Source organism: Carassius auratus, unplaced genomic scaffold (assembly GCF_003368295.1).
Source record: "Carassius auratus strain Wakin unplaced genomic scaffold, ASM336829v1 scaf_tig00008717, whole genome shotgun sequence".
NCBI classification, from domain to species: Eukaryota; Metazoa; Chordata; class Actinopteri; order Cypriniformes; family Cyprinidae; genus Carassius; species Carassius auratus.
In genome coordinates this window covers 49,587-62,310 of record NW_020523971.1, presented here as the reverse complement: position 1 = coordinate 62,310, position 12,724 = coordinate 49,587, and the positions used below count along the sequence as shown (strand labels likewise).

At 41.8% G+C, this 12,724-nt stretch overlaps 1 protein-coding gene across 5 annotated transcripts in view; it reads left to right on the top strand.

The window, feature by feature from the left end:
• LOC113072249 (ELKS/Rab6-interacting/CAST family member 1-like) overlaps nucleotides 1–12,724 on the top strand; it is an 82,634-nt gene that overhangs the window by 37,763 nt on the left and 32,147 nt on the right. For all 5 annotated transcript variants that reach the window (XM_026245307.1, XM_026245309.1, XM_026245308.1 and 2 more), the window contains one exon: nucleotides 10,205–10,342. In XM_026245307.1, coding sequence (XP_026101092.1) covers nucleotides 10,205–10,342 — 138 coding nt within the window. The remainder of the gene's footprint in view (nucleotides 1–10,204; nucleotides 10,343–12,724) is intronic.

Here is a 12,724-nt window from a genome sequence, read left to right as displayed (position 1 = left end):
TTCTTTTCGACGGCTAAGGGGCTGAAGAAGGCTAACAGGCTTAGCACCTCAAGGAAAGCCTCTTAAACGGAGTGTGTCAGGCCTGAGTTGTGATCTTCTTGCTGAGGAAGAGACTATTACATTGTTTGTTACCGTCTTTCAGTTGAGAGAGAGAGAGAGAACGAGAGGGAGAAAGACACAGACAGAGAGAGCAGAGCTTTAAGAGGGTGCATGCTAATAAGTGGCTTGTGTAAAAATAATGATAAACCCCACATCAAAAGGCAGAGAGTCTTAAGCCCCTAACGGTCTGATAGAGAGAGGGGACTCTGCTTTGACTTAATTGGGGAAAAGAAGTTCTACAGAAGTCTTTAATTAATCGGCACTTCCTCCTCCCCATCTCTCTCTCTCTCGCTCTCTGGCTCTCTCTCCCTCTCTCTCTCTCTCCCTCATATTCACTTTTCTATTTGAATTTGTTTGTTTTACACATTAAAAAAATGCAAATAAAAGCAGTGGCAGACAAAAAATTAAGTCCAAATGTAAAAAAAAAATCTAATATTATTAATTAATTTATTTCTATTTTTTATTTTATTGCAATAAACAGAGTAAAAGAGTAATATTGTGAAATAATATTACTATTTGAAAAAAAAACTTTACGTTTTTCTAATACATGTTAAAATCTAATTATTTATGTGATGCAAAGCTGAATTTACTCCAGTTATTATGATCAATATTTAATATTTTGGTGGAAAACATGGTACCTTTTTTATGATTCTTTGATGAATATAAAGTTCAAAAGAACAGCATTTATTCAAAATAGGAATCTTGATAAATTCTCAATTTAATGCATCATTGTCCAATAAAGGTATTAATTTGTATCAGGAAAAAGATATTGTCCCTTATCATTATTAAATATTATTTTTGAATGGCATTGTTTATATCTCTTAAATAATTTTAAATAAGCTTACATTAATTATAATATAAACAATAATTGTAAATGATATTTCTTTATTTTTAATTTTAGGCTTTAGTTTTACTCTTTGTAGTCGTGGTGCTTTAAAAGGGGTGCATTTAGAGATGCAGTAAATTCATGCCCTTTAAAGAGCTTTAACTACAACTAGTAAAACTCCGACCACCTTGAATGTTTGAGTAAATCCAAATAAATGTGTCTGTTGTAATTTATTATATAAAACGAATGACTCACAGTTACACGGTGGAATTTTCCTTTTGCTGTCACCTTGTATCAAACGAGTGCAACTAAAGTCATGTGATCCAGAACTAGTCGACACAGCCCTGGCATGTCGACTACTGCCAGAAATAATCGACTAGTTTAGTTCCACCCCTAACATATGGTGATCAAAGCAGGAATATGAATTTTGACAATTTTGAAAACGGAAGGAAAATCTCTTTTTCTGTGTGGGACACAAAGACCGGCGGCGTGCCACTTACCTGTCAGGTCTCACCCACTCAGGTGCCAAACTCCTCACACTCATTTGAATTACTGAGGAGTGTGTGTTCTAAAAATGACAAAAGAAAATTACTAAAACTTCAAACAAAATTCAAATGAAAATGGAAAATTACAATGGAAGTTTTTTTTTTTATTCAAAATATTTTTAAGAATTATAATACTTTCTCAATTATACGAAAATAACAGCTATTAGAGAACCTTCTAATAAAAAGTGCTGGAAACATCTAACAAACAGTTTCTCTTATACATACAGTATAACCTTCTTAATACCCATCTGCTGAGAATCTGCAGAAATGATCTCCCCTCCCGTCGCTCCGCTCTGTGGGTTCGACATGTTTTGTTCGGCTTGCACATTGCATACAATTCTGATGCAACCCGCTGTAAACGCTCAAATCTTTTTTCTGTGTGTGTGCCTATGTGTGTTGTCTTGTTGTGTGTCATGTGCCTCTCTGTCTGTTTCCACAGTTCATGCAACACTGACATGCAGCAGGTCACTAAGTGAAACAAAACACTATTTTTATAAATCAGACAAACCCCAGCCTCTCTCTCTCTTTCGCTCTCTCTCTCACACACACAAACACACAAATGCCTTTAAGTCTCCAAGCGTTTTGGATCTCTGACGGGAGGCTGCTCTTTTAGTCTCGTCTTGTCTTTTATCCGCTCACACACTCTCGGATGAAGCCAGAATTAGGGCAGAAGAGCTTGTGGGAGTGTGGGAGTGTATCTAGACACTGCTCTTCCCTCAATTTTAGATACCAGGTCATTGAATTCCGGTTTAAAGCTTCTCCCAACAGACCTTTTGTTTTTTTTGCTTAATAAGCTCCTATTTGAACGTAATCATCATTTGGCTTGACATGGATCCCTGTAATCTAGATCTGAATGTCCATCTTCCCTTTATGAGGAAGATGAAGCCATTTTTCCTCCATTAGCCCTACACAGGATCGCAGTTTTCCTCTCAATGCGCTGATTGTTTTCCAAAATATAATTGCTGTTATCATATGACTCTGCACATGCATAATACGAGCGCAATGAAATATTCATGAGTGTATTGTGTGCGCCGGTCAAAGCTGCACGGGGTAACCCAAAACTCTGGGGGATGCTGGGTAATGGGGCAGAGGAGTGTAATCAGGTTGTGCTACACAACCAGGTTTCATGGGCGACCGCAGATGATATCAAAGGGAAGGAGGTGGAGTGTGTGTGAATGTCTGTATCATCTGTATCAGCTGTGTGTTTGATTGATTAATGAAAGGCTGGAGATTTTTAAGCGAGCATATTGGACATGCACTGCTATGTTTTTGCTTTTGCTACGTTGTTATTCCACAAAAAGTCTCCCACAATTCCAAAGGAACATTCAGAACTTCTTTTTCCCCCACTCAGCTTTTCACTTAAAACTAGCTGAGACTAACCCCGACATCTGTTTAAACATGTCTAAAATTATTTGAAACAACAGACCCTGCCACACTTTTTATTATTTGAGCAACAACTGTCGTTTTTTGAACCAGGGCAAATTCATTCTAGGGTTTCTTCTCACTTCTCTCTCTGCCTACATTTGTTATCCTTCTAATCGCTTTTGCCAAAACATTCACCCTTTTAATTAAATTCATAAGTCGACACGGCTTTATCTCTCTCAGCGGTCGAGTTCGGAAACCAGATTACGCCGCTGTCACAGTTTTCACTTGCTCTTTTCCGGACACTGAGAAAAAAAGAAAAAAGTTTCTAAAATCGAAAAGGCATTTAAAGAAAAAACTACAAAGGGAGAAAAGATGTGGGAGCTGAAGGAAAGATTTTTAGTCTGTTCATTTTGTTTGGTTTATAATATCTTGGTACAGTTATTATTATTATTTTTTTTAACTAAACAAAATAGGTGATTTTCAATACATTTTCAGTTATTTTCAAATAATAATTAATAAAAAAGAAACAAAATATATAGATTTATTATATAAATGATGCAGAAAATTAATATATTTATATTTTTTAAATGGAAGAAGGAAAGATTTTTGGTCTGTAAATTATGTTTTTAACAAAAAAAAACTAAAAATTAGTGAATTTTATTATTTTTTAATGATTATCAAATGTCTTGAAGCATGAATAATAAATGATAATTACAACTGAAAATATGTAATATAATATTCTGTAAGTGATTTATAATGGTTAAATTTTACTTTAGTTACAGAGGTTATTTTCATTATTTTATAAAATGTTTTGAAACATGAATAATAAATTAATAAAAATAACAAATAATTTAGTAAATTGTTTGTATATATATATATATATATATATATGTGTGTGTATATGTGTGTGTGTGTGTATGTGTATATATATATATATATGTGTGTGTGTATGTATATATATATGTATGTATTGTAACGATAGATAAATGAGGAGGAAGCAATTGCAGGCAATCAGATGTTGTTTATTGAAAAGAGTGTCCAGGGTGTTGGCAATGGCAAGGAAGGTCTACGGTGGCGTGAGAAGAACGGGAAGGTGAAGTCAGCGGTGCAGGTGAAGGTGGTCAATGGTTGGAACCAGGAACAGACCGGAACACTGACACGCAGACGACAACACGAATCCCAAGCAGCACACAAAGACGGAAGACGGTAATCCAGTTAGTGCGAGGAGACATAAGAGAGGATCTGACAACAGAGAGAGAGCGAGGTGAGTATAAGTAGCAGAGGTATGATGACGATCAGCTGGAGCGAGACAATCAACACCCAGGTGGTGACAATCAACTAAACGAGCACATGGAGACAACGTAAGTACAAAAACAATAACAAAACATGACACGGAGGAAACACTGGATTTCCTACCGTGACAGTACCCTCTCCCCTAGGACGTCACCTGACGTTCCCAGCCTGCTTTACCTGTAGATTGTAATCATCTATAAGGTGGTGATCCAATATGTCCCGAGCAGGAACCCAACTCCTCTCCTCCGGACCGTAACCTTCCCAATCCACCAAGTACTGAAAACCGCGTCCCCTCCGTCTAGAGTCCAGAATACGATTAACCAAATAGGTGGTTTCCCCATTAACGAGACGAGGCGGGGGGGGAACCGGAGCAGGCGGATTAAGACGGGAAGAAATCACCGATTTAATTTTGGAGACGTGGAACACGGGATGAATCCTCCTGTACGCCGGAGGAAGGCTAAGACGCACGGTAACCGGATTAATAATCTTGGTAATAGAAAACGGGCCAATAAATTTGGGAGCAAGTTTGTTAGAAACGGACCGCATAGGAATATTCTGGGTAGAAAGCCACACTCTTTGACCGACGACGTAACGGGGAGGCTTCGACCGGTGGCGATCGGCCTTAGCCTTGGTGCGCGACCTAGCCTGGAGCAGAGCTCTGCGAGCTCTGGTCCAGGTGCGGTGGCACCTCTGGACTAATGCGTGTGCGGAGGGGACCGAAACCTCGGATTCCGTACTGACAAAATTAGGTGGTTGGTACCCTAAACTACACTTAAATGGAGACATGCCCGTAGATGACACTGGCAGAGAATTGTGTGCGTACTCCACAACTGAGAGTTGCTGACACCAGGACGAAGGATTACTGGAAGCCAAACATCGCAAAACCCTCTCGACATCCTGATTGGCTCGTTCGGTTTGACCATTGCTCTGGGGATGGAACCCGGAAGAAAGACTAACAGTCGCTCCTAACAATTTACAAAATTCTCGCCAAAATTTGGACACAAATTGGGGACCCCTGTCAGAAACCACGTCTGTCGGGAGGCCATGTATGCGGAAGACGTGGTCAATGACAGCTACCGCTGTTTCCTTGGCTGAAGGTAATTTGGGCAAGGGAATAAAATGAGTCGCCTTCGAGAACCGGTCCACTACGGTTAAAATCACCGTATTGCCTTTAGAGGGCGGGAGGGCGGTGATAAAATCTAGCGAAATGTGGGACCAGGGTCTTGAAGGGACAGACAGCGGTAAGAGTAACCCATCTGGAGGTCGATTGGAAGTCTTACCAATAGCGCAAACTGAACAAGCCAAGACGAAATCGTGGACGTCACGAGCCATACCAGGCCACCAAAATCGTTGCTTGACTAGAAATCTAGTTCTACTAACCCCTGGGTGACAAGCAACACTGGAACAATGACCCCACTGGAGAACGTCTGACCGTAACCTCTCCGGCACAAACAATCGGTTCGGTGGGCAACGAGCCGGGGGCGTTACCCCTTCTAAGGCGGTCAACACCTTCGATTCGACCTCCCATCTGAGCGCGGAGATAATGATGGTCCCCGGTAAAATGGGCTCGGGAGTAGCAGAACGATCGGAACGCTCAAAAAGACGGGATAAAGCATCGGGTTTGATGTTTTTGGAACCCGGCCGGTAAGAAAGTGTAAAATCGAAACGACCGAAAAACAATGCCCACCGAGCCTGCCTGGAGTTAAGTCTTTTGGCGGTTCTAATGTATTCGAGATTCTTATGGTCCGTCCATACAATGAAAGGTACACCCGACCCCTCAAGCCAGTGACGCCATTCCTCCAGTGCAAGTTTGACTGCCAACAACTCTCGATTGCCAATGTCATAATTAACTTCTGCAGGAGATAAACGGTGAGAATAATACGCGCACGGATGCACCTTTCCGTCTGAGGATGCGCGTTGGGATAACACTGCTCCTACCCCCACCTCTGACGCGTCGACCTCCACTATGAATTGACGTGAGCGATCAGGGGTGACGAGAATGGGAGCTGAAACAAAGCAGCTTTTCAGTTTGGCAAACGCAGCCTCAGCTGCGTCTGACCACCTGAACGTCAAACTAGGGGAGGTCAAGGCGGTCAGAGGAGCGGCTAGTTGGCTGAAATTGCGAATGAAACGCCGGTAAAAATTGGCGAACCCCAGAAATCTCTGCAGGGCCTTGCGAGACTCTGGGGATGGCCAATCTACCACAGCCTTAACCTTCTCAGGATCCATACGAACACCCTCAGTCGAAATGATGTGTCCTAGAAAAGAAACAGACTGTGCATGAAAAACGCATTTCTCCGCCTTGACAAACAATCCATTCTCTAGCAACCGCAGAAGCACTCGTCGTACGTGTTGCACGTGTTCCTGGAGAGACGAAGAAAAGATCAATATGTCATCCAGGTAAACATATATGAACAGATCAACCATGTCTCGCAACACGTCATTAACGAGTGCTTGAAAGACTGCCGGCGAGTTGGTTAGCCCGAACGGCATAACGCAGTACTCAAAATGGCCTCTAGGGGTGTTAAAGGCAGTCTTCCACTCATCCCCCTCCCTGATGCGGACCAAATGATAAGCATTACGTAAGTCCAATTTAGTGAAAACGGACGCTCCCTGCAACCTCTCAAAAGCTGAAGACATAAGCGGCAAAGGATAGGTATTCTTTACCGTTATGTTGTTCAGCCCTCGGTAGTCAATACAAGGTCGCAAGGATCCGTCCTTCTTTCCCACAAAAAAGAACCCCGCCCCCGCTGGAGAAGAGGAAGGGCGGATAAACCCCGTTGCTAGAGAACTGGATATATATTTCTCCATGGCCGCCGTCTCTGGAACAGACAAAGAATATAACTTGCCCTTAGGCGGAGAAGTACCTGGCAATAACTCTATCGCACAGTCATAGGGACGATGAGGAGGAAGAGAATCAGCACGAGACTTACTGAACACCTCCTTCAGGTCGTGGTACTCCGCGGGCACGCTAGCCAAATCCACTGCTTCCCCCTGAAACACAGACTCAGAAACATTAACACCAGCAGACAAAAGACAAGACAAATGACATTCCTCGCTCCAGCTAACCACAGATCCAAGGCGCCAATTGATGCTGGGGTTGTGTCTCTGAAGCCAGGTGTGACCGAGAACGATGGGGGATGAAGGTGAGTCCGTAATGTAGAATGATATCTTCTCAGTATGATTGCCAGATGTGGTGAGGGAAACAGGTAAGGTGGTCTGGGTGATGACTGGTAGTCTGTGTCCATTGAGAGCAAAGGGTGCAATGGGGTGTTTGAGGGAGGTGAGAGGAATGTTTAGCTTACTAGCGAACTGGAAGTCCATGAAATTACCCTCTGCCCCAGAGTCCAACAAGGCGTGATGCTCGAGTGCGTGGGTGGACCACCGTAGACTCACCGGAAGGAGTGTCGATGTAGAAGAGGTCTTTCTGGCAGAGATCCCACCCGATAGTAGCCTCCGTCTTACTATCGGGCTTGGTCTTTTACCGGACAACGCTGGATGTGATGTTCTTGACTGCCGCAGTATAAACATAGTCCCAGGGATCTCCGCCTGATCCTCTCCTCCCGGGAGAGCCGAGCTCGCCCTACCTGCATGGGTTCAAGATCTCCCGGTGGGCTGACCGCAACATCTGAGCGCTGATAATGAGCCTCCGGTCTGTTAGCGAGAGCTGCTCTCCCCCTCCGTCTGGTGGCTTGCTCGAGTCGATTCTCCACTCTGATGGTTAGATCAATCAGACTGTTGAGAGAGGGGGGGGAGCTCGACGGCGCGGATCTCCTGTTGGATGCGGTCAGCCAACCCATGCAGGAAGTGATCCCACTGCGCCTCCTCGTTCCACTTACACTCCGCCGCCAGGGTGCGGAACTCAATAGAATAATCGGAAACGGACCTTTCCCCCTGACGTAGGTCCGTGAGAAGCCAAGCCGCTTCCCTCCCGGCGGCGGAGCGGTCGAAGACCCGTCTCATCTCCTCCGAAAGTGCGTGGAACGAGGCACAGCAGCTGTCTTGGTTCTCCCACACCGCCGTCCCCCAGAGGGCAGCCCTTCCCGTAAGTAGAGATAAGACGAATGCCACTCTCATTTCCTCGGTGTAGAACGTGCGGGGCTGCAGGGCGAAGTGCAGAGAACAATGAGACAGAAATGATCGACAGGAATCTGGCTCACCCGCATATTTCTCCGGGATGGGGAGGCGTGGTTCGGGCTGGGAAATCCCCCCGGAGACGATAGGCGGTGTGGGTGGCGTGGGAGGCGCAGCGGGTGACGATTGTTGTTGTTGTTGCGTCTGGAGAACGAGCTCGGACACCTTCGTCACCATTGCTTGGAAGGCTCGACCCATCTCATCTATCGCCTTGTCTTGGCGATCCATACGACCCACAGCTCGTTGCAGAAATTCCTCCAGATGAGATGGGGAGCGATCGCCTGCTGCTTCCATGATGGTCAGATCCTTCTGTAACGATAGATAAATGAGGAGGAAGCAATTGCAGGCAATCAGATGTTGTTTATTGAAAAGAGTGTCCAGGGTGTTGGCAATGGCAAGGAAGGTCTACGGTGGCGTGAGAAGAACGGGAAGGTGAAGTCAGCGGTGCAGGTGAAGGTGGTCAATGGTTGGAACCAGGAACAGACCGGAACACTGACACGCAGACGACAACACGAATCCCAAGCAGCACACAAAGACGGAAGACGGTAATCCAGTTAGTGCGAGGAGACATAAGAGAGGATCTGACAACAGAGAGAGAGCGAGGTGAGTATAAGTAGCAGAGGTATGATGACGATCAGCTGGAGCGAGACAATCAACACCCAGGTGGTGACAATCAACTAAACGAGCACATGGAGACAACGTAAGTACAAAAACAATAACAAAACATGACACGGAGGAAACACTGGATTTCCTACCGTGACATGTATATGTATGTATGTGTGTGTATATATATATATATAGATATATATATGTATGTGTGATGTCAAATGATATTACTAATATTGTTTGGTTTATTTTAAAGTTAGTGTTAACAATTAAAAAAATAAGTGAGTAGTTTTCATTGTTTTCAAATGTCTTGAAAATGTATTAATAATAAAATAGTACAATATAATGTAATAATATTGGTTTATTAGTGGTAATAATAACTTTATAGTTATTTAAATTATTTTCAGTTATTTTCAGATGTATTGAAGATTAAATAAATAAAAAGTATATATAGCAAATATTATATATAATGTAGAATTAAATAAATATATATATATATATATATATATATATATATATATATATATATATATATATATATATATATATATATATAATTTTATATTTAAGTCTATATAAATTACTGATGTTTTTGTAATAGTGTTTTGTAATAGCCATAGCAACAAAATGTATTTTTCCAACATTTCCGAATATACATCTTAAAACAATTATGTTCATATCAAAAACCATGTATTTTCTCTAAATCTTGTTCAGCCCAGGAACTTTTACTCTAAACAGTTGAGGTAGGCCTGCTGATAAAATGTGTTTGCACACAGAGCGGCTCTATCACCGGCAGGTTGTTTCAAAGCAGCTATAAGAAACAAAAAAGGCAACTATTTATCAAATCCGTCAGCGTTTAATTGAATGTGAGACGGTAGACAGGAACAGTCAGTCTTTTCATTGAGCTGTCGGGACATGATGAATGGAGCGAAACGTGAAAATGCCCATCTCTCCCGTGCCATTCATCAGCTCCACGCCAGCCGCGCACGCAGATAAGGAAAGTTTATGAAGAGAATTAGTTCTGAATATGCTTCTAATGAGGTCATTATTTATTTTCAGCTGAACAGTGAAAAAAAAAAAAGATTGTTTTTAACGGACCCGACCCTCCCCCTGTTCCCAATGTTGTTGCATACAGAGTGCTGTAAGTGCATGTGCTGAAAATAAAATGAAAAATGGCTTCCCTTAGTCTACTCTGAGCATAAGTGTGAGTGAATGTTGTTTATTGTGCTTTAATAGATATGTCCTCATCTGGATCAGTTTGATGTTGTAAAACTGTCTCTATCTCTCTCTCTCTCTCTATCTCTATCTCTCTCGCTCTCTCTCTCTCTCTGTGCAGATTGAGAACCTGCAGGAGCAGCTGAAGGATAAGGAGAAGCAGATGACCAGCCTGAAGGAGCGCGTCAAATCCCTGCAGACAGACACTTCAAACACGGACACGGCCCTCACCACGCTGGAGGAGGCCCTGGCTGAGAAGGTGGACACCCACGAACACTCACATGACCACAGACTCATTTACGGCCACTGAAAACTATTTGTCTGTTTTAGGGTTGCCACAATGGCAACATTTTCATTGGTATGACTCTCACCCTTGAGTGTCCAGAGCAAGCAAACAGGATTAATGTAACAGATGTTATTGCTATTAAGTATTACTTTTGCATTCATCCCTAATTTTAGTATTTTCTGCAAGTATTGCCATCAGAACAGGTGGAATCTAGAGCAGTTAATAATAATAATTAATACCCATACCTAATATGAATATACAACCTAATACTATTAGAAAATATGATATAAATATAACTAGTTTATTATTATTATATATAACTAGTTTATTATTATTATTATTATTATTATTATTACTATTATTATTATTATCGCTATTTACTTTAAGTAATAGTCATAGCAATTTCTAATTACAATTAATGTGTAAATTAATAATTATTATTAAATTCAATTTGTAAATATTATGATAATATTTAATAGCAGTTGTAGTAATACCAATTATGTAAATTAGTTATTCTTATTTATATTAAACATTTTCTTAATAATACACTAATTTGTTGTTGTTTGTGTTGCTGTATTATTATTATTATTATTATTATTTATTAATAATAATAACAACCATTAATATTCATATTAAATAATAATATATGATCTAATACTAATAGTAAATATTATATAAATGTTGTTTATTATTGGCAGTAATAGTAGCTTTTTCTAACTACAATTTAGATTATTTTGTGTAATATGTGTAATCTAACACTTTTTTGTTAATATTATATTAATATTGCATTTAGTTTTTTGTTGTTTGATTATTATTAGTCGTAGTAGTAGTAGTAGTAGTAGTAATTATGTAAATTATTTATTTATTATTATTTATACATTCGATTAATATTACATGAAGTTGTTCATTATTATTACTATTATCATCTGTACAAATGGTGCTATTATTAATCACTAAACTGGATGTGGTAGCTTGTGTTGTCTCCCTCAGAGACATGATATCACAGGTGACGTGAACCGCTGTGAGTGTGTGTGACAGCGGTGAAGATTGTTCTGTCACACACTCTTATGTAAGGCCTCAGTCATCCTCACACCATGATTGACCTCGCAGCTAGCGCACTGATCCACAGGTCAATCCCCGTCGCTTCTCATCAACTCACATCTCATGTGCTATCGTCTTCACCAACGCGTACACGGAGTTCACTGAACATTACGGGTCATGGGCTACCAGAATGACGCAGTTCTCCGAATCAACATATCCTCCCTCACCACCTGCCCCCTGAACTCCAGCTCATGAATATGAATGAATTAACCCCGCCGGTTATTAGCGTTGTCTTACACACCCACAGTTTGGCAGCGATCTGCTGTTCTGCGTTTGCCCACTTCATCTCGCTCACATACCCTCACGCGCCGAGGTTTGGGCGTCCTGTTCCTCCCATCTGATGGGTGGAAATGAACTTTGTCAGCCATCTGCATATTGAAAAAGAGAGCTCTGGCTTTTTTAGTGGACACACATACTTGAACACAGGCTGACACGTATGCACTTTTGCAGCACGTTCCCTCACACAGACATTTGCAGAGCGTATCTGTCCTTCCCCTACTTAAACACATGCAGTTTTCCATTTCACACGCCTCAGATGCCGTTCGATGCAAATTGTGAACTTGGTGTGAGAGTTAGCTGGCACAGCGATGCTCGGTCATGGTTAATGTCACAGCTCAGCGAGGATCGGCCAGGAACGTCGGCTCAGGAGAGTGAAATACAGCCCTTGCGGTGAGAAACGCAGTGCGGGCCTGAAAAAGAGCTGTGTTATTATTGTCCGGTTCGGCCGCTCGGTGTGTGAGTTTTGGCCGGCGTGGGTGTGAAAGTGCTGGAGGCTGGTGCTCTCTATGATTCCAGTCGTCCTCTTTCACAGGCCATCGACTGCGAATGCGAGGCTTCGCCAAAACACTCTTTCCTCAGACCTCTTATTGTCTCACGTTATTGCTCTGTGTGTCTCTTTTCCCTCTCTGAATTATTATTAAAGGTGTTTTTTTTTTTTGCGACCTTATTAAAGTGTGAGTACAATGCAGCATAGTAGCCGTTCACATAAGATCTGACTCATTTCTACTAAAGTTACTTCCTTTTTCTGAAAGCCGACGCGGCCAAAAGTTCCAACACCTGGCCAAAGTTGACACATGTGTGAGATTAATGGATCGTACGCCAAATGTGTTCATTCAGATATGTTCCACTAGCCGTGCAGGGTTATGCTTAAAATGGGAATTAAGGAATTGGTGTGCCTGCGCTTTCTAAACTTTGACAGGTATTGGCCTGCTGTTGTTTTTGGGTAAATTTTACAACCCTTACATAAATCAGAAT